The sequence below is a fragment of the Phragmites australis genome, chromosome 4 (genome assembly GCF_958298935.1).
Source record: "Phragmites australis chromosome 4, lpPhrAust1.1, whole genome shotgun sequence".
Lineage (NCBI taxonomy): Eukaryota > Viridiplantae > Streptophyta > Magnoliopsida > Poales > Poaceae > Phragmites > Phragmites australis.
This window is the reverse complement of record NC_084924.1, coordinates 27,010,901-27,033,691: the sequence shown is the minus strand read 5'-3', so window position 1 is coordinate 27,033,691 and position 22,791 is coordinate 27,010,901. Positions and strand designations below refer to the sequence as shown.

General features: G+C 42.7%; 1 protein-coding gene across 1 annotated transcript; it reads right to left on the bottom strand.

Annotated features, from left to right (window-relative positions):
• Positions 1-19,201: 19,201 nt before the first annotated feature.
• Positions 19,202-20,841, bottom strand: LOC133914695 (RNA polymerase II degradation factor 1-like). The gene is made up of 2 exons (XM_062357745.1): positions 19,820-20,841; positions 19,202-19,250 (listed from the first exon to the last, which is right to left on the bottom strand). The coding sequence occupies exons 1-2, from the start codon at positions 20,839-20,841 to the stop codon at positions 19,202-19,204; spliced, it is 1,071 nt and encodes a 356-aa protein (XP_062213729.1).
• Between the last annotated feature and the right edge of the window lie 1,950 nt (positions 20,842-22,791).

Sequence of the window (22,791 nt, the reverse complement as noted above, 5' to 3'; positions counted from 1 at the left end):
GCCGGGTTTGAGTCCGCGACTAAAGTGGTTAGAGGTACCCCTCACCTTCAGCAAGGCGGACCACCCTGCATGCGTGAAGCGCCTCGGATGTTACCTCATCATGGTTGAACCCACAATGCACAATATCCGCATGGGGTGTGCACTACGTGAAAAAAGTCATTAGTGATGGGTCCTGTACTCGTCACTCTTATCGCGTCACTAATGATAGGTTATTAGTGATGGGTGATGACCCGTCACTAATGACCTCAATAGGGATAGGTCATAACCATTACACGTTACTAATGTTCCATCATTAGTGACGGGTCATAACCGTGACTTGTCACTATTGACTGAACATTAGTGATGGGTTGTAATCTTGACCTGTCATTAATGATCGATGAACATTTTTCATATTTTTTGGACACAAAAAAGTCAAAAAAATATTTTTAACCTGAGCCATCCCAACGCAGGCCCATTGATCCCATATGCCTCACAAGTCACATTTTTTCACATTGTTTTCAAGTTTGCGTTCCATGGGAATTGAACCTGCGACCTCCTCCTCGCACGTGTTGCCACCTTACCACCTCTGCTATCACTTAGTTGTGATAGAAATCAGATATTTTATCCTTTTAACCTTCTTTGCCAAAGGTCATTAGTAACGCGTTATAACCATGACTCATCACTAATGACTAATTTTGTCAAATTTTATATTCTAGTGTTGCTGAGGTGAGAAAAAATAATAGAAAAATAAAATAAAAAATATTTGTGAATACCGTCCTTAGTGACTGGAGTTGGTCATTAGTAATGGATTGCAAGTTGACCTGTCACTAATGATTGGCATAGGATGACCCGTCATTGATGAGTGGAGCATTAATGATGGGTCAAGTTGTGACCCATCACTAATGACTAGTTTAGAATGGCCCATCACTGATGACCTAGTCATTAGTGATGGGTAACAACTTAACCTGTCACTAATGACTTGCCTAGGATGACCCATTACTGATGAACTTATCATTAGTGATGGGTTACAACTTGACCTGTCACTAATGACTGGCACAGGACGACCCGTCACTAATGAGTGGATCATTAGTGGCGGGTCAAGTTGTGACCCGTCAATAATGACTGGCTTAGGATGACCCGTCACTAATGATTGGCCTAGGACAATCAGTCACTGATGACCTTATCATTAGTGATGGGTCACAACTTGATCCGTCACTATTATCATCAGTGACGGGTCATGTTACGACCCATCACTAATGACCACTCATTAGTGACAGGTCTATATTTGGTCCTGGTCAGAAGACATATTAGTGATGTGTCCTTACTGGACCTGTCACTAATAGGATATTAGTGACACGTGTTGAGAAGCCATCACTAATGTGGTGTCTCATTTGCTGGAATCTTACATAGTGACGTACTGGTCGATAGAGGGAGCTCCATAAACCTCCTCTTTGCTGATGTGCTAGATGCCCTACAAATCTCGAGGAGTGTGTTGAAACCATCTCGTCCCTTCTTCGGGATCACCCTCGGCTCTTCAGCCAAGTCGTTGGGGCAGATTGAGTTACCCGTCACCTTCGGTTCGCCAAACAATTTCAGGACCAAGAGGGTTCTATTCAATGTGGTAGACTTTGAGACCACCTACAACGTGATAGGGCAACCAACATTTTCCCAGTTCATGGCCGTCACCCACTATACATGCCAGGCAATCAAGATCCCTGGTCCTAAGGGTGCCATCATCATTTTGGGCAATCAAAAGATGGCCTTGCACTATGACAAGAGAAGCCTAGACATGGTTGAGCTAACTCCCGGGTCGCAGTTCGAGAACATCGGGTCCAGTGATCGCCCAAAGAAGGTTCACTTTGTCACCAACCTCGATGATCGGCTCAAGGCAGTACGCCTAAACGACACCGATCCATCCATAATGATCCAAATCAGGGCCGGCGTGGACCCAAAATAGGAATTCACACTCATTACTTTCCTCGAGCAAAATGCGGATGTCTTTTATTGGACTCTATCTGATATGCCTGGAGTCCATAGGGACAAGGTCAAGCACAAGTTGTCAGTGCGACCTAATGCATGACCAGTAAAGCAAAAGGCATGTCGGTTCACACCCAACCGAAAGGAAGCACTTTGTGAGGAGATTAACAAGCTCCTAGAAGTAGGCTTCATCCGAGAGGTGTAGTACCCGGAGTGGCTGGCTAACCCCGTCATGGTCTGAAAATCTAATGGTAAGTGGAGGATGTGCGTCGACTTCACCGACCTCAACAAGGCATGCCCAAAAGATATGTTCCCTCTACCCCGAATTGACCAGCTCGTCAACTTGATCGCCGGTAGCGATCTACTAAGCTTCTTAGATGCCCGTTCGGGGTGCCATCAGATTAGCATGTATAGGGTAGATGAGGATAAAACTGCTTTTATAACACCCTTTGGGGTTTTTTGCTATGTAAAGATGCCTTTTGGTCTAAAAACACTGATGCCACTTACCATCGATGCATTCAGCTCATCCTTCGACCACAGTTCAGTAGAAATGTCGAGGCGTATGTTGATGACGTGGTCGTAAAGAGAAGGACCAAGGGCAATCTGGTCATGGACCTCAAGGAAACGTTCGACAATCTTCAGAAGTACCGCATGAAGCTGAACCTAGAGAAGTGCATGTTTGGAGTCCCATCAGGGAAGTTGCTTGGTTTCCTTATATCCAATTGGGGAATAGAAGCAAACCCTGACAAGATTAGAGCCATCGACCAGATGAGGTCCTCGACCAGGTTAAAGGAAGTTCAGAAACTAACAGGGTGTGTGACGACTTTGAGTAGGTTCATCTCAAGGATGGGAGAAAAGGGGCTACTGCCCTTCATGCTCCTAAAGAAAAGTGAGCACTTCCTATGGATGCCGGAAGTGGAGGCAGCCTTCCAAGATCTCAAAAGGTACATCTCTTCCCCTCTATTACTAACCGCTCCTTGACAATACGAGGAATTCCTACTCTATGTTGCAGCTACCCCACATGTCACAAGCGTGTTCCTGGTCATAGAGCGTGAAGGTCTTTAGTGACCAGTCTACTATGTCAGTGAAGTTCTACATGATGCGAAGGCTCGGTACCACATGCACAAAAGCTGCTGTACACCATGCTAAGGGTTTCTCGTAAGCTCATGCACTACTTTCAGGATCAGAAAAATCAAGGTAGTTTCCTCGCTCCCATTTTGGGATATCCTCCACAATAGGTATGCGACAAGGAGAACAACGAAGTGGGTAGTGGAGCTCAGGGAGTTTGATATTCAATTCGTCTCTTAGATGGCCATCAAGTCCCAAACACTGGTTGATTTTATGGCCGAGTGGTTGTCCATTGAGCCCGAGCAGGAACAATGACTAGAGGTAGAAGAGCACTGGACTATGCACTTCGATGGGTCGTTCACACTGAATGGAGCGGGGGTTGGAGTGGTCTTGACCTTACCAACTGGAGACATCCTCAGGTACATAGTTCAATTATGTTTTTTCTGCCACTAACAATGTTGCAGAATATGATGACCTCTTGTTCGGAATGAGAGCAGCCTCCACACTTGGTATAAAATGCCTATTAGCAAAAGGGGACTCGCTACTAGTCATAAACCAAATGCAAAAGGAGTTTTAGTGATCTGACCCAACAATGGTGGTGTATCTCATTGAAGTGAGAAGGCTGAAGTGACGCTTTATCAGTTTCGAGGTTAAGCATGTCCTGTACAACGAAAACTTCCTCGGTGATGAGTTGGCCTGTCTAGCTTCTTCTCGCGCACCTATCCTAGTTGGAGTCTTTGAAGAAAGACTCACATGACCATCCACCGCTGTCTCAGACCAAGGTGAAGGGGATGCTCTGCATGGAAATGGAGCACCCGAGGTAACACCTTTGGAATGCTTCCTTTGGTGTAGTCCTCGGATGGCCATCATGTGGTCACCCAGCTTGATTCGGTACGACCTGGATGGATCAGATCTTGGCATACCTTCATAATCGAGTGATCCCTAATGATGATGAGTTAGAAAAAAAGGTCACACGACAAGCATTTTACTGAAGTGCATCACTCAGGAAGAGGGGAGTGCTCTACTCTCTAATATCCACATAGGCATATGTGGTAGCCATGCTTCGTATCACACTCTAGTCAAAAAAGCATTCCAGCAAGGATTCTATTAGCCCACGGCTCTCCAGGATGCTTGCAAGCTGGTGAAATAGTGCGAGCCATATCAGTACCATGGCCGATAGACCAACCTACTAGCCCAAGCACTACAAACCATACCACTCTCTTGGCCTTCCGTTGTCTAGGGGATCAATATTGTAGGACAATTCCCTAAGGCCTCATGTGGTTTTGAATTCCTGTTCATGGTAGTCGATAAATTCACTAAGTGGATTGAGGTTGAGCCAATCAGGAAGATCACCGCCGCATCAGTGATCAAGTTCATACGAGCACTAGTAGTGCGGTTTGGCAGCTCAAACCGCATAATTATGGACAACAAGACTCAGTTTTTCAGTAGCGCTTTTAGAGACTACTACGAAGAGTTCAAGACCAAAATATGCTACCTGTTAATGGCACACCCCCAGAGTAACGGGTTGGTCGAAAGGGAAAATAGGATGGTACTGCAAGGAGTCAAAACCTGAGTCTTTGATCGGCTTCAGAGCTACTCAAGATGTTGGGTGGACGAACTCCCCACAATACTCTAGTCGCTGCGAATGACCCCCAGTAGAGCCACTACCAAAACTCCATTCTTCCTGGTCTTTGGCATTGAAGCAATGCTCTCCAATCTCTTCAAGTAACCAACTACTTGGATGACGATCAGGTGGCTCGATTGGAGGATGACATAAACCTGATCGAAGAGTTCCACAATCGCGCTCTAATTCAAGCAGCCTGATACCAACAGAGCCTCAAGCGCTACCTTGACTGCAAGGTGAGGGAGTGGACCCTGGATGGGTGACCTCGTCCTAACAAAAATCCAGAATAAGACATGTTGGAACAAGCTCTCCCCTAAGCAGGAAGGACCCTACACGGTGGTCAAGGTTACCCGACCTGGTGCAGTCAAACTAGCCATGGAGGACGGCTGTGAGCTGCACAATTTTTGGAACATAAACCAGTTGCGCAGGTTCTATGTGTAAGGTTGATTGAGTATGAGCCCATTTTTTTTTTCTTTTCTGTTTTGCATGATCTCACGAACAAAACCGAACTGCCCTCCGCTTGTAACTTTTTCCGATTCAAAGACCAGACACATTGTTTTGCAGGATCTCCCAAAGAAGAATGGTGTCTAGTCGGCTTGTAAGTTTTTCCAATTTGGGGGTTAGACCGCCTGGTCAGCAGCCTTTTTGCCGACGCTTACCAGGTGGTCGAGGGGATAGAACCATTTAGTATTTGTAGTCTTTGAATCCTGGGGATACTGAACAAAATTGTAGTAGAACGATCTCTCTCCCAAAATTGTAAAAAAATTGTAACAGTTTAGGTCTCTCTCCCACGTTCTCTCTCTCTCTATCTCTCTCTCCCTAGATGTTTAACCTTCCATCGAGATGCGGTTTCCTGAGTCCACCACTCCCTGGACGAACTTATGATCACCTGGGGCCCAAGTGGTGCGACTAGACCTGACCACAACCACATCACACAGTGACCACATGCTACTATGACAAATCACTCAGTCCACCACATTTGCGATGGAGCTTGGGGGCTACTGTCGGTGTAATAGGTAAGGGGGTACCCCACCCGACAGGCCCCACACTGCTACGTGTCAACTGGCGGACGAATACCCTCAAGACTATGGCCTCACATTGTGACTAGGACAAGGGCTCCTATGACCAGTCCCCTGGTCGCAGAGCAAAACCCTGCCACCAACCCCTGCCGGTCACAGAGCAAGTACTCACCTAACCAATCGAATCACATTTAATGCCATCCACTTGAGTGTTTTCCTTCCCTAGGCACTCCCTTTCAGTGAGCAAGGTCATGGGTAGGCGCGTTGTGTAGTGACCTGTCTCACAGCATTTGATGGATGGGACAGGGCGTGCAGGACGACCAGAGTAGGACATGCATGTCTATCCATCGGCATGATGGGCTAGGGGTAGTTGGTTCATCAGGTATAGGTCTGCCATAGAGTTTGGTACGGTCTGTTTGTATGTACACATTTTCCCTTAGTATATAAAGGAGGGAGGACTCGACTTGTAAGAACACATATTACATTCTATAACAAGGTCATCCAACCCATAAGAAAATACACATGATGTAGGTCTATTATCTCACGGAAGGCCTAAACTTGGATAAAATCCTCATGTCTTTGAGTCCATTAGATCCAACCGCAAGAAGCATAGATCAACACAGCCATCGAGAGGTATACCTTGGATTCATTGTCAGAGACGATGCTGGAGATGGGCAAGAGTAGTGCCATATACTCAGGTGATGTCATTTTGGGGTGGTGCCTTTGGGCAAAAGGCCCCACTTATCTTTTGTTGTACTAGACTTTATATTCTACTGCGATATCTCTAAGCGGCTAGGAGGTTAAGTTGTACTTTTGTCCTCCTGGCATACTGTAAATGGATGGGAATTTGTAATAACTCAAAGACTTGTAATATAATTTCATTACTTGCTCTTTATTATACCTTTATGTGATGAATCATGTTGTAAAGGCTTGTGTTCTGATCTTGGGTATAAACACTTGACAGGACTATCGGGATTGGATTTTGTTAATCATTGTGGTCGTAATTGTGTAAATAATCACCTTAATAATTAATTAGAATACAATTTAGATGGTTCTTTACAGTGTGGTATTAGAGCTTGGTTTAGTGAAGTAGCCTAAAGAGCTTAGGATATGGGCTAATAAAATTTGTCCACCTCATTTATACAACTCAGTAAAGTTTAAATTCTATATTCTAAGTATGTGTTTTACTTTTATTCCTCACCTTGTCTTAGATATTTTCATACCTTTTCTTGTTGATAACATGTTTAATCTTGATCTCTAACTCATCTCCTTCTTAATGGGTTAAGGATGGCCGCTTTTGCTATGGTGATGGCTACTCGTGCCGAGGGTGTGGAGGGTTTTCCTGCACTCCTCCTTGAGTTGCTGTGGCATGCAAATTTCAACTTCGCGCTGGAATATGAGGTATATGCTCGAGGAGTTGGGCCTGACTTGGTGGACTACTTGGTGACTATGGACATTCGAGCGCAAATCATCGAAGGCGCAACCCCCACTTCTTTGAGGCAATTGGAACTTCAGAAGAAATGTCAATTCAAATGGTGGTGTACAAGGCGATGGCTGCCCTTTGCGGCGAGTTACCAGTTCTACGTGGATGGCCATTCATCTATTTTCCCTCTTGGGGCAACAACATCAACAACTTTGAAGATGTTCCGGATGTGGCCCCACTGAATGAACTCTGCATGATAGAGTTGGTTCACTCCTTGGACCAATTCTACAGTTGCGTGGTGGCTGGGCTATGGCAGACGCGAAGGCGTTTCAACCGGCTGCAACACGAGATGGACTTGCAAGTGCACCATGGGCAGGTGAACCGCGAGTTGTTGTGTGGAGAGAGCCATATGACGTCGTATAGCATGGCACCTCGGTATCACCGTTTCCGGTGGTGCTAGGCACACGGGTACCTCGTCCCCGTGGCTGAGGCGCGAGGGCATCCAATGGGTTGCAAGTGCCTCAGTTCCTCAATTTGGGCGTCACGAGGGAAATGCTGTTAGGTGAATTGCATCAGCTCATGCACCCCGATGCCATTGATGATACGAGTTCTCCTTAATCTCATCTCTTGGATGAATTTTTGGGGGGCTTTGTTCAGGATCCGTATCACAAGTGGTTTTAAGTTGGTGGAGATGAGAATAATGTAATAGGGCATAGCTTCTTCGTGAACTTTTGGACAATTAAAATTAGCTGTACTATGCCCTACGTATGAGACTTGTTGGATATACGTTTATGTTTGTATGAGTGTCATGACTGTTTTCATGTGTCTTTCATTCTGATGGTTGCTACATATCTTGTAGGTGTCATCTGCAGGTTAGTGGTGCTTATTGTGTTATGCTTTATTAAGATGTTATTGTGAATCATGTTGCATCGACGCAATTGACAAAAAATGTAAGAAGGTAAGGGATGCATCCAGACTCTTTGCGTGAGAAGACCCTTGACTGAGGAGACTTGTTTGGCTTGGATGATGCCACTATGCTCCTATTCACTTTCAGAGACCACTTTGAATTTGCCGGCGGAATGCTATTAACGTTGGAAAAAAATACAGCTCTCAAACTCACCTGAAGGGTGATAGGTAGAAGGCGGTCAATATTAGGAGCTCAACCAGTGCGGATAGGAGCATGGTGTGTCTCGTACGGTGATTGTATGGGAAGTGAATACGTTAGCAATAATGTATGAACATCTACCATGCGATGGTGGTCATGGTCATCTACCATGCGATGGTGGTTATGATCGTCTACCCATGTGGCGATTACATGGGGTGTCTCCTAAGGCGATGGTACAAGAAGTGAATATGTTGGCAATAACGTATGAAACATCGCTTATGTGGCGAGTTGCACAAGCACCGTTCGCATGAACACTTTTTCTTTCTCACACGAAGGGTGATGATTGATGAGTTAATATATATGAATGCCTATGATGATTGTGATCTTGATGCTTGTTGGGGAGTGATGAACTCGAGAAAGAAACTTGTAGATAGGGATTGAGCATAATTTAATTTCCTATCTCTCATTTTGCACGTATTTACATATCATGGGCTTTAAGGAGTCCGACTGCATTCATATTGATTTATCCATTCCTTGTCGTCCTAAATTCCTATTCGTTGTCTCCCTTATCAAGATCTTGTCATCACTAATTTTGGATTTGATGACAAGATGAGGACCCGCCAAAACCTCAGGAATGATCTCCCTGAGGGTTCCCATGAGAATAATCCAGTACCGCCTCCACCGCCGAGCATTGCGGATGTGCTGATGCAAATTGAGCAGAATTGCCAGGCTCAAACCGCTCTTCTCGAAGCTCTTCTGTGCAACACGGCCCCTTACGGTGTAGGTGGAGCCGGACACCCTGATGATTTCGCGGACTTCCTTCGAACTCAGCCGTCTACCTTCACACATGCTGAGGATCCCCTTGATGCAGATCACTAGTTCCGTACCATTGAATAGAAGTTAGCGCTTCTCAGGTGCGAGGACCACAAGTGAGCTCTCTTTGCTACCTATCAGCTCTAGGGTGCTGCCGGCGCGTGGTGGATCAATTATATCTCCATGCACACCACCAACCATCGCGTATCTTGGGCAGAGTTCTGCGACTATCATATCCCAAGGAGATAATGGATATGAAAAGGTGGGAATTTCTGGACCTCAAGCAGAGAGGCAAATCTATCATGGAGTATGTTCAAGTGTTCAACCATTTGGCCCAATATGCGCTGGAAGAGATCAATACCGACGTGAAGAAGCAAGATCATTTTGTAAATGGTCTCTCCTCCAAGATGCAAGATCATCTATCAGCTCATGAGTTTGCCAACTTTAACAAGTTGGTGAGCACCTCCCTCACAGTCAAATTCAAGATGAAGAACCACCAGGAGGAGAAGAAGTGCAAGAGGGTTCCGTTACCTTTTGTGGGCGGGAACTCCCAACGTCCCCGTATAGAGAATCACCCTCCCCCATTTCATGTTTCGACGTTGGCTGCTCCACGGCTAATGTGGATGGTGCGACGCCCGCCTCTTTAATTGCAAGGATAGACTCCAAAACCTGTAGGATCACAAGGGAGAGTGATAGGTGGCAACAGAGGCCCATGCTACAACTTTGGGCATGTCGGTCACTTCACGCGGGATTGTTGTTTCCCGAAGTTGGGAGTTGTGGTGACTGCTCAAAGGCTGCCACTATTAGTGCAATCACTTCAGCAAGCCTCCTAGGCTACGCACGTTCCCAAGAGTGACTGAGTGAACCACATCACCATCGAAGAAGCTCGAGATGATGATAGCGTGCTCGTCGGTACGCTACTCGTGAATTCTCACCCTACAGTTGTACTTTTCAATTCAGGAGCATCTCATTCATTCATCAAGGAGGGTTACATCTTATGTCACAATATGGTCACCAAGACCCTACCCTATTCCTATCATATTGATGCACCTAGTACCCAGTTACAAGCCAATTGAGTCATCCCTTTGGCCACCATCCTCATTGAAGAAGTTCTATTCTCTACGAACTTGATCGTGATTGATACTAGAGGAGTCGATGTCATCTTGGAAATGAATTGGCTGACTAGCTATAGTGCCTTTATTGATTGCAGAAGGGTAGTTTCTCTCAAAAATTCAAGTGGTGTGCAGATTCCCCTTCACCTTGGAGACTGTGGTTTACTCCTTGACAATTGTTGCCACCACAGATATCCTAGATATTCTTGTGGTGTGCAAGTTTACTGATGTTTTTCTAGAAGAATTGCTGGGAATGCCACCTGACCGGGATATCGAGTTCGTTGTTGAGCTCATGCCCGGGACAACTCCAATATCTAAGCAACCTTATCGGATGCCTCCCCATGAATTAATGGAGTTGAAGAAAAAATTAAAGGAATTGCTTGAGAAGGGTTTCATTCATCCAAGCTCCTCACTTTGGAGATGCCCGGCTATCTTTGTCAAGAAGAAAGATAACACCTTGAGGATGTACGTTGATTATCGTCCTCTTAACGTGGTCACCATCAAAAATAAATATCCTCTTTCTTGCATTGACATCTTGTTTGATCAATTGACCAGTGCTCGTTTCTTTTGCAAGATTGATCTAAGGTTGGGTTATCACCAAATAAAAAAAATTCGATCGGAGGATGTTTCAAAAACGGTTTTCTCTACTTGCTATGGGCTCTATGAGTATACCGCCATGTCTTTTGGCCTAACCAATGCACCGACATACTTCATGTACTTAATGAACACCGTGTTCATGGAGGAGCTGGATTCCTTTGTCATAATCTTCATCGATGATATCTTTGTTTACTCCAAGATTGAAGATGAGTATGCCCAACATCTTCGAATCATTCTTGAAAGACTCCGTGAACATCATCTCTATGTCGAGTTTAGCAAATGTGAACTCTGACTCAAAGAAGTTGCCTTCCTCGACCATGTCCTTTCTGAAAATAGTGTCGCAGTTGACCCAAGCAAGGTTCAAGATACGCTCAATTGGGTGCAACCTCAAGGCGTCATCGATATCCAGAGTTTTCTTGGACTTGCAGGATACTACCGTTGGTTCATTAAGAACTTCTCCAAAATTGCCAAGCCTATTACTGAACTCTTGCAGATGGGCGTGAAATTTATATGGTCTGATGCTTGTGAGAAAGCTTTCTGAACCTTGAAGAATATTCTCACCACCGCTCCCATCCTTACTCGACCAGAGGTGAATAAGAGTTTTGACGTTTATTGTGATGCTTCCCGTATAGCCCTCAGTTGTGTTCTCATGCGAAAGGGCCGAGTTGTCGCCTATGCTTCTTGCTAATTAAATTGCCATGAAGAAAATTATCCTACTCACAATTTAGAGCTTACAGCCGTTGTGCATGCTCTAAAAATCTGGTGCCACTACCTTCTTGAAAATCTTTGCAATATCTATACCGATCACAAGAGTCTCAAATATATCTTCACTCAAGCTGACCTCAACACGAGGCAAAGGAGATGGTTTGAATTAATCAATGGCTATGAATTGGAGGTTCATTATCATCCTGGCAAAGCGAACGTCGTTGCCGATGCCTTGAGCCGAAAGGCTTAGTGTAATTGTCTTTTGGTCAAGCCCAAAAATGCCACACTTTTTTGTGATGATTTTCAAAGACTTGGACTCGAGATAGTCTCAGAGGAATTTCTTGCAAATCTAGAGATCAAATCCATCTCCTCGACCAAATTGAGGAAGCATAAAAAGAAGACACCGACATAAAGAAAATCCATGATAGGATTGGGAAAGTGCAAGCTAGATGTTTTTTCATGGATGATCAAGGTACTTTGTAGTTTGGAAGACGTCTAGTAGTTCCTAAGGTTCCTGAGCTAAGAAAGAAAATTTTGGATGAAGCTCATGGTTCTTTGTTATCCATTCACCTAGGGAGTACCAAGATGTAACAAGACCTCAAGCTAAGTTTTTGGTGGACCCTCATGAAGCGTGAAATTGCTCGATATGTCATCGAGTTTGATTTTTTCCAGAGAGTGAAGGCCGAACATCTTAAGCTAGCTGGTACACTCCAACCCTTACCTATTCACTCTTGGAAGTGGGAGGAAATCGGTATGGATTTCATTACCGGACCACCTAAGGCCTTTCGAGGGTATGACTCGATTTGGGTCATTGTGGACCGGTTGACCAAGTTAGCTCATTTATTTCGCGTCAAAACCACATACTCTATCAATCAATATGTGGAGCTATACCTCGCTCGAATTGTTTGTCTTCATGTTGTTCCTATGAAGATAGTCTCCGATCGTGGTTCCATCTTTGTCTCCTATTTCTGGAAGAACCTTCATGAAACTATGAGAACTGAGCTCTTCCATAGCACAACCTACCATCCCCAAACCGATGGTCAAACAAAGAGGATAAATCAAATACTTGAAGATATGTTGCGAGCTTGTGCTCTCACCTTTGGAAAGAAATGGGAGATTTGCTTGCCTTTTGCAGAGTTCTCATACAACAACAACAACTAATCCAATATTAAGATGTTGCCTTTTGAAGCTTTCTATGTAAGGAGATGCTGAACATCGTTGAATTGGTCCAAGTCTAGCGAAAGAGCTTTTCTGGACCCGGATTTGGTAAGAGAGGCAGAAGAACATGTCTTGGCCATTCACAAGTGTCTTCTCATAGCTCAATCTTGTAAGAAGAGCTATGCTGATCGTCATCGGTGTGAGCTTGTGTTAAAAATTGGAGACTTTGTCTATCTCAAGGTCTCTCCTCTCAAAGGAACACAATGTTTTCAAATAAAAGGAAAGTTGGTGCCACGTTATGTTGGCCCTTTCCGAATTATTGCCTGGCAGGGTGAGATGGCTTATCAACTGGAGCTACCTCCATCCCTCTCCGTAGTGCACACCATCTTCCATGTCTCGCAATTGAAGAAGTGTCTCCGTGTTCCAACCGAAGTTGTGACGATGGGTGACAAAGACCTTCAACCCGACCTTTCTTATTGTGAGCATCCTATTCGCATTCTTGATGAAGCCGAAAGGAAGACACAACACAATTCATTTAAATTTCTCAAGGTTCAATGGAGTAATCACTCTGAAGATGAACGTGGGAACGTGAAGATCAACTTGTGCTGATTATCCCGAGTTATTCTCCAACATGTGAGTGTTGCCTTAGTTTCCATTCCTTACATCACCTTGATGTCATCCACATCATTCCATTACCGCGCAAGTCTTGAAGCTCATCCGAATCTCGGGATGAGATTCTTTTAAGGGGGGGGGGGGGGAGGTTTGTCACATCCCAAATCTCTTAGACATGTCATTAAGCATAATCCTGCATCATGAGCATCATATTTAATTGTTGAGCATTTGTTGAGTGCTTGTTAATTCTAACAATGACTTAAAATTTTCTAAGAGTTATGAAAATACCCGACCTTAGAGTTTTCTTTTAGTTTAAGTTCCGCATAGGCGTTGTGGGTGAATCCAATTAAAATGGGTTCATCTTGTATTGTAATCGTTGCACAAAAGTTCGTAGAATTTTTTGAGCACTAGAGCACCTCGGTTTGGGTTAATAAAAAAGAGAGAAAGAAAATGAGGAGAGAAGGAAAGGAAATTGCAGCTGAAAGAGACATGAGACTCTAGCAAGTGGGGCCCACCTAGATTTCCACCTCCTCCTTCTCCTTCAGCTGCAGCAGCAGCAACTCCCTCCCCCACTCACACCCCCTCACTCTCTCTCACTCCCACTCAAACCAATATCTAAGAGCAGCAGCTCTTCTCCCTCTCAAACCCCCTCCCTTTGTCCCTAAAATCATCCCTTAAGAAGCAAAAATCAAGGTATGCATGTGGTACCATTGCATTTCATAGCTTCTAAGAATCCCTTCCAATCTTTTTGCGCATGCATGAAGGATTTGAGCTGTTCTTCATCTCCACAAATTCTTTTGGTTGAATATTATGGAGCAGCAGCTTGGCCTCTCTTCCCCAAGGTTTTTCCTCCATTTTTCTTCCTCAACCGATGGTCATTGGCCTCAACAAGGGCCTTGGGTAAGTCTACTAGGATCCCCATGGTGAGAATGCACGAATTGGTTTGGTTAAGTTTGAGGTTTTGGGCTGTGATCGAGTAGTTGCGAAGCACCACTTTGTTCTTGTTGCTTCGGAGCTCGTAAGGGAATGTTTGTATGAGCAAGAGCTAGTGAATCGTGCTTGTGGAGTGGGTAATTTAAGTCTAGAATCCATGCTTTAGTGCCAACACATGCTCATGTGGGATAAGTTTTAACATGCAAGTTGAATCGGCCAACGAATTATCGCGAACTCACGTCTGCCAGTTCACCTGGAAGTTCTGGATTCTAGACCAGAAGTTCCAGATAACCCGAGTTAAAACTACCCAAGAACCCTTGTCCAGAAGTTCTGACCTTCAATTCGGAAGTTCCGGATTAATCCGAGTTAAGCCAACCCAAGAACCCTTGTTCGGAATCACACCCGGAAGTTCCGACCACCCGGAAGTTTTGACCTTAATTTGAAAATTCTGATTAAATAGCTTTGCAACCCGAGAACCCTTGTTCGGAACCACACATGGAAGTTCTGACCACTCGAAAGTTATGATCTTAATCCAGAACTTCTGATTAAATAGCATTGCAACCCGAGAACTCAAGAACCCTTGTTCAGAACCACACCCGAAAGTTCCGACCTTAATCTGGAACTTTCGGTATGTAGTTAGAATTTCAGATGTTGCTTGGATCGGATGCTTGTTTGTTCTTTTGCATGTCTTTGTACTCTTATCTTGTTGTACGGCATCCTCACTCTTTATGCACCTTGTAACATACCTCTTTGCACCTCATTCTCATCACATTGCATGCGCTCTTCTTTAGAGAATGAAGGATCAGAGCGTGACGTGGGCGTGATCGGGGGCGATCCAGAGTTGTTGCCTTTGATTGTTAAGCTGAGCACCAAGACAAGCATCTAAGCATATTTCACCTTATAATTTGGATAATGTTGAGTCTAAATTGATAAGTTATTGCTCTATGTATGTTGTGCATCTTTAGCGAGTCTATGTCATGTTTCATGGATAGAACCGTTGTTGATGCATTACTTCTACCTTGTTTTGCTGATGATCCCTATCCTTGTAACCCGAGTATAACATGTCATTGTCTAATTCAAAAAGTTATCCAAGATGCTTAGAAATGCATAGGTCCTCGGTAAAAGTCGAGCGGTGGTTTGTCCATCGTTCTTGAGCTATAGGCTTAATTATTGATGACAAGGATAATGTTGATGATGGGATGCATGGGATGTGAGAATGAGGCGAGATGTGGACGACACTAGGGGTAGGTCGAGAGAGGAACCCGAATGCCATAGACCGATTGTATCGTTGAAGCACCTACAATTGTTGCTGTTGACTTTAGCACTTTCCATACTTTCCACATACCCGTATATGGGACGGGTGAGCCGAGTACCTTATGTTGATGTGGCCTTTTGGCATGCAAGTCTATGGTGTTGTGGGCTACGGGCTTGTAGAGGTATCTAGTTTGTTCGGAGAGTAGTTCTAGATGACCTCCACACCTATAGGTGCACGTTCAAACGGTTGGGGCTTATTTGGGAAAGGTTATCACGTGAATGGTCGCTTGCAACTGACGGGTTGTATGGAGGGTGGTCTCGTGTTGTGTGGATAAAGATGTACCTCCTGCAGGGGTAAGGACAATTCGAATTGCCGCACTCTCAGTTATGAGCATGCTTATGTACATTTGCATCAATCGTAGAGTCCTGATGTGGAATGATGTTATGATATGTTGGGAAGTAATTTTGATGGTTGATGATGAGTTGAGATGTTTCAAGTTACATATATGTTTATGTTGTTGATCTCAGGTTAGAAGAGTATAAGTGGTTAGGTGTAGCTACGCACACTTGAGTCAAATTTTGCTTTTGCATACAAATTCACTTAACCTTATGGCTGATTCCTTGTTAATTCATCCATATACATTATCCTTAGAATTGGGTTATTATATGTACTCATTATGAATTAAGTCTTACGAGTACCTTCGTACTCATGTTGCTTTGATGAGTTTTGCAGGTGAGGAAGAGGTAGTTTTTGGTTACTTCACGCCCGACGATGTTGGTGACGGGCGAGAGTAGTGCCATCTAGTCAGGTGATGTCGTTTTGGGGTGGTGCCTTTGGGAAAAAAACTCCACCTATCTTTTGTTGTACTAGTCTTTATATTTCACTATGTAGTATCTCTAAGCGGCTAGGAGGTTAAGTTGTGCTTTTGTCCTCCTGACATACATTTATGTAAATGGATGAAAATCTGTAATAACTTAAAGACCTGTAATATAATTTTATTACTCGCTCTTTATTATATCTTGATGTGATGAATCATGTTGTAAAGGCTTGTGTTCCGATCTTGGGTATAAAACACTTGCTGAGACTACTGAGATTTTTATGATTAATCATTGTGGTTGTGATTGTGATTGTGTAAATGATTGCCCTAATGATTAATTAGAATACAATTTGGACAGTTCCTTACAATATCTCCTGATAGCTATCATCCACTTGAGAAAACTCATTGGCTTCCAATCTAGTCTAAGCATCCACAATGCTCACACTACGACTGCGGGTGGATGTTAGAGTATATTCGACTGTTATGGTGGTATATGATTTGATTAGAGTTATTTGTAATATGTTTGATATGATTCGGTCGTATCTATAGGATGGCCATGCAATCTAAGTCATATACTCTACATAAATACGCATACGAGGCTCAATAACATATTGATAATTATCGTAGTATAAATGTTTTTCTTTTCCTTTTACTTCTGGTCCCAAGCAAGGGTTTCATGCACCTCTCAAATTCCTCAAGGATTCCGACTGGTTTCACTAAGGTTCTTACCAAAAAACAGACAGTAATAGCCCATTCGGCAAAAACTGGCAGTGATAATCAGGTGTAACACTAGTAGAAATGATTAAAACAGCCACACACATGGCCACAAAGTTGAAAACTATAACTTCAAAGATTTTTATCCCGAGTTTGGTATCTCGGATTGATGAAATATTTGTGTAGCACTGATTTTTAGATGTAGCACTACGTCTCCAAAAATTTACGTCTCCAAAAATTTTCAGGTAAATTGAAGAAGGTAAATTTTCGATCAAAAACTTTAGAGATCATGTTGATAGTCTCTAAGACTTTTTTGGGGCTAAGAAGGTACCAGTGTAAATATTTACCTAGTATTTTTTCAGATGTGCCTCCTTGTTAGTTTCAAAAGTAGAGATGGAACGTCGAAATTAGATTCCATATGCAAAAGTTATGGCTGATTTATCTAATAGTGTACGCAAAGTCATTTTGATGCCCAAATATTTATCAGATAAAGACAAACTTTATATGAAAATTGTAGCTCTTGATGAGATCTACAACTTTATAGTTGACAACTTTTCTATTTGATATCATTTTGATGTCCAAATAATTATCATAACTTTCAATTAACAAGGGTTAAAAGGAAAAGATATCATATTGCTATCAACAATTAGTGATAGGTGAGATGGAAAGAAGGCTACACACAAGGTGAGATATCCCGGGTTCGACTATCACGAACCACACACACGCATAATTCGTGCAAAAAAAAAAAACTTGTGACTTGTGTGATTTGAGTGGTGCGACTGTGTGTAGTCTAGAGGGGCTGGTTGGGGCTAATTTTTTTAAATTTTTAGTCCCAAAAATATCGGATTTAGGAATGACTATCATAAATTAGTAGTGATAACTCTATTACTGCTGGTTCTAAAATCAACAGTGATGCTGCTTTTGAACCGACAGTGATGACTTTTTTGCAGTGTTTATGTGTCCCTCTGACAAATTAAAATTCTACCCCTGAATCAGCAGGGGACTTTCATTTCAGGAACATCTAAAATCAAACTAGTTAATTCGGGAAATGTTATATATGTATTATACCTTGTGGAATTCTGCGAATAAGGAATTGCCATATTTTTTAGGCTAATTAACGACACCAGAGCATAGTATCCCTTGCCTTGATATAAAATGAAGAGCAGTTAACGAACATCATTCGTGCTTTTGTGACCATTATTTGTCCTTAATCCATAGTGGTGCTTAGGTGGTGTTTGAAAATGTGAAAAGAAAATATGAAACCTATTTCTTAGCAATGTGAAGATTGAATGTTGTGTAATAATAAACATATTTCTTAGCAATGTGAAAATTAGGGTTCTAAATAGTTAGATATAGCTTTTTCGAGGACTCTGCTGTGAAGCCGTGATTTATACCCTTGGTGAAAATTGAATGTCATGTAAGAAATGAAGTACATGTTATTTATAAAAAAACAAAAAGTTACTCCATTCGTTCCTTTACAGTTATATTATTAAGAATCCATCCATGCAGTCAAATTTCCTAATTTTGATAATATGATGTTCAAAACTATCCAGATAAACTACACTACTATACTTTTTGAAAGAATTTTATAGCATTATGATTTATTACTTTATAATAATAGTTAGTATCATCAATATATAACTGTTTTTCTTCTTGTGCTAAAATTATAAGTGCCAGCAACATGAAGTTAAATAATGTCCAAAACCACATATAGTAACTGTAAAAAATCAATCCCATCAAACAAAAAAGAAAGCAGAAATGTCATATGAAAAGGTAGTTTGTTCAACCAACCTTTTAAAAACGCTCTAGAATTCTAATTAGGACTAGTTACTTTTAAAAATTGTAAATAAATGAAAATACCAATAGCTCATAAAAATCAAAATATGTAGATGTACACATTTTAGACTTCAAATCCAGACTTAACTAAAGTTTATCCATAAAAAATACACATGGAGACATAAAAATCGAGACGTTGGACACATATTACAGTTTTTAAAAAGCATAGATAACATTGTACATTAATGCAGATAAATACTGAATCTCACAGAAGGCTCTGGGTTCCATCCAGATTCCAGAGATGTGTTCAGACTAGGATTATGCACCAACGATGCTCAACGCGCATTAGGTAAGACACAATCCTTGGGATCAAATCTTGTCGTTTCAATATACTACTACTAGTGCAGCCATTTATTATTCGAGGTACAGCGAAATGCACGTCAGCAAAAGGGAGCAATTTTGCTCAAAACTATGATAAATTGCTTTCCCTAGGTACTTTACAAATTGATGGCGGTCAAGAGAACCATTCCAAGTCCCATCCTTCGATTTCTCCTATATCCATCCTGCAAACAAGAGAAATGTTCATAATTAGCCAAATCAATGGCACATTACAATGCACGTGTCCCTCCCACTCTATATTCATCCATTCCAACAGATATAATTTTGCATATAAACCCCCTCCCATATAGTTTAATCTTGGGAAAATTAAGAATAAATATTTGGTTTGTATTTACATGGGAAAAGTTTCCCCTCTATACTGTTTTTAATGGAGAATGCTATATGAAATAACATGCAATTTACAGCACTACCAACTACAGTGGTAAATTTGGAGTAAATGTTAATATCTACCACAGAATATGTATGCTATCGTTCGCTACAAGGAACAGGCGATTTTACATGGTTCATTATTGCAAAATCCGCTTTATAATCGGGTCACAAAGTAAATGCTGAGAAACAATGTTGAATCATTTCTGGTATTACTTGTTACTACTTAACAATAACACTACTTAGCAGCATGGTCGTTTTTGATTAAATTTTAAACTAACTGAAACTTATAACATGAGAAATGAGAAAACGGCAGCATATATCTATCGATCTTTTACTTTTAGTTTCAACTTTATGCATTACTTACTGGGGCAAAGAGACATCTTCGTTGTGATGGTAGTAGTCATTCGAATGCATCCCGAGGACGTCAGAGTTGCTTTCTTTGTTAGCCTGATGGCCAAGGCTGTCGTTAAACCAACCGGGCATGTCCACCAACGGATCCTCCATCGTGTTTGCAGCGCCTCCGGCCTCCTGTTCGAATGTGCCGTTGCCTTTGCCTTCGATGCTCTCAAGCAGCTTGCTCCACCATGCCGATGTGACCAGGTTCATGGTGTCGCTCCACTCGATGTCGTGCTGCTCCCCGATCGAGTGGATTGCCGCCATCTCCTCGTCATCCAGCACTCGGTGCAGTGATGAATCTGCTGCCAGTGAAGTGTTCTCCGTGGTGACGGCTGACAGGCCGTGGCTCGTCATCGTCATCGACGGAGAGGAGTAGGCCGAGTAGGAGGAAGTAGGTGATGGTTGGAGTAATGGAGGATCGAAAGAACAAGTACTGTTGTTGGTATCATCACCAACAGCACTATTGAAACCCTGAAAGCTAAGGTTTAGCCCTAATGGATGTGCAGGAAGATGGACCAAGCTGTGATCTAAATCATGCTCAGAATCAACCATGGGCGCAACTGGTGTGTGGTAAGTAGTGACTGGGGATGAATAGCTACTAGGAGCAGTGAAATGTGCAAATGGGGAGTTGTACAAGTAATCTGAGTAGGAAGAAGCGTAGCTCATAGGCGCAGAAGCTCTAGTTGCTGCCTGGATTTGCTCTTGCACTACATGAACCTCTTGTCGTTGCTGCAGCTGCAGTTGCATCAATTGTTGTTGCTGTTGCTGCAGTTGCTCTTTGGATTGTCTCATGGAGGCCCTATGGATCTTGAGAGCTGTGACAATCTCTCTCCTGGCCTCTGCCATGTTGAGCAGCCTCTCCTGGTATGGTCTGCTTGTATGCAGCCTCCTCCTTACCTGCTTCTTGTGTGGCTGCTGCTGCTGTGGTGTTGTTGTTTGGGCTTGTGGCTGATCTTCTTGTTGTGGTTGGCTATTTGGTTTGGTGCCCATGGTGCTGCGGTCTTTGGATCTTGCTGTAGATGAGGAGCTCAGTTGCTTGACAAGGCTCCTAATGTAAGCTCCTGAGAGGTGTGGCTGTTCTTGTTTGTTGGTGTTCTTTGAAGAGGAGGAAGCGATAGGAGATAGCTTGTGGTTCCTCATCTCTCTCTCTCTCTCTAGTTATTCAGATTCTCTTTCTTGCTAAGGGAACAAGAGATATATGGGAAGGTAGGGTGTAAGCGAGGGTGATGGGGGTGATATATATAGGGTGGTACTAGGAAGCATATGTAGTTTGTTAGGATGCCATGTTATCCTTTTGGCAATGCATCATGCATGCCATATGGTCTTATGGTAGTAGGTTGGCATATAGTGTAGCTAGAAAAGGCAGCACACAATGGTGAGTCATCGTTTTGGGACTTGGGTATCATCAACTCCTGCTCAAGTCTGAAAGGTCTACCGGGCCCCCACATATCAGGGATATATGCACGAAATGCCTTGGATTTCCAAGGTCAAATTTTTGGATAGATTCCACACCGAAAGGTTGAAGATTCACATACTTTCGTTGACGAAAACTGAAATTTCATATATAATAACTAAGTAATAAAAATCTTATGTATTTAATTTAATCTTTCTTATAGAGGTTCAAACATGCTCAGCTTAAAAAAAAGTCTTCAAGTATGAATGTTCTTAATCTTGTTTTATGTGCGTTTGAGTCTGAGTTGTTTTAGTGGTGTGTATTAGTGGAGTGCAAGCTAAGCGAGTCAGTTGGCCGAAACGCACTACTAGAACTCAACAATTTTCCTAGTGCCATAAACGCTAGGAAGAACCAAAAAACCATAGGGAAAATGTTCCCCTAGTGCCAACCCTAAGGAACACCCGCTAGGGAGAGATTTGTGGGGAAAGAAAAGTTTCCCTAGGGTTCTTCCCTCAAACCCAAGGAAAACATTACTTTCCCTTGAGTTTGAAACCTTAGAGAACTTGCTCATGTGGCCCTTGGATTGCTCATGTGGCAAGAAAAGCCGGACGTGGAAAGTGTATATCCCTAGGGCTGCCCATATCATCATACATGATTATGCACTAGGAAAACCTTTGCTAATTTGCTTCATCAGAATTCTTTCCCTAGTGGTCTCATACACACCCTAGGGATCACACATATGTAGCTTTCCATTTAACATGCTAATAATGACATACATTACAGTACAATAAACCAAAAGCACATTCAAATAATTGCAACCAGACATCTCATTACAAATTCAGAGTATGTAGCTAGAAGCATTGTAGTTCAAACATCACTCAATCTCCATACAAGGTATCCATGCCAGTCAAAACCCAACAATTAAAAGAGCCACATGTACTGTATATAAGTTTATATCAGACCATGAACCTAGTGGTAACTAGTTAGGTAATATCTCCACATGAGACCAAAATGAGCATTGTACTACTTGAAATCCACATGTCAATTCCCAGTTAATGATTATATTAGAAGGGTCCAAGTTCACCATCGAAGTTTGCAGGTCCACCTCCCATTGCATTTAAGAAGCCCCCAAACATTCCTTTCATAACCGCATCTGTTGAAGCAAGATATCGTCTTGCCTCAGCAAGTACGGCGAGAGTTTCTTCTAAGGAGTAGACTCAAGCTTGAAGACAAAGTTTAAGAGGAAGGAACACCACAAATGTATTGATAGTAGAAAAATGGATCAGTCTGTGGGGGAGTATCACATCATGGTTTAGTGCTTGGGTACCTCAGTGTCCTGTGTGTTGTCTTGAGCGTTCTCCTTGTGACCTCCTCGTTCCCCAGATGACCACGACCCCCTATTTATAGGGTGGTACGTAGTGTAGTGTACAAGTTATCACAATACACAAATATCTAGGACCTGATCGAATTACTAGGCCTTATTCTGGATAACTAATTTTTACCCTGCATAGAGTATAAATATCTACCATAGTAACTATTGTGGTACT

Excerpts from the sequence above, each read along its gene's own strand:
- LOC133914695 (XM_062357745.1), bottom strand. The coding sequence starts at position 20,841 with ATGGGCACCAAACCAAATAGCCAACCACAACAAGAAGATCAGCCACAA. Across the intron at positions 19,251-19,819 it reads GAAGATGTCTCTTTGCCCCA|GATGGATATAGGAGAAATCG; the intron begins GTAAGTAATGCA and ends TCTTGTTTGCAG.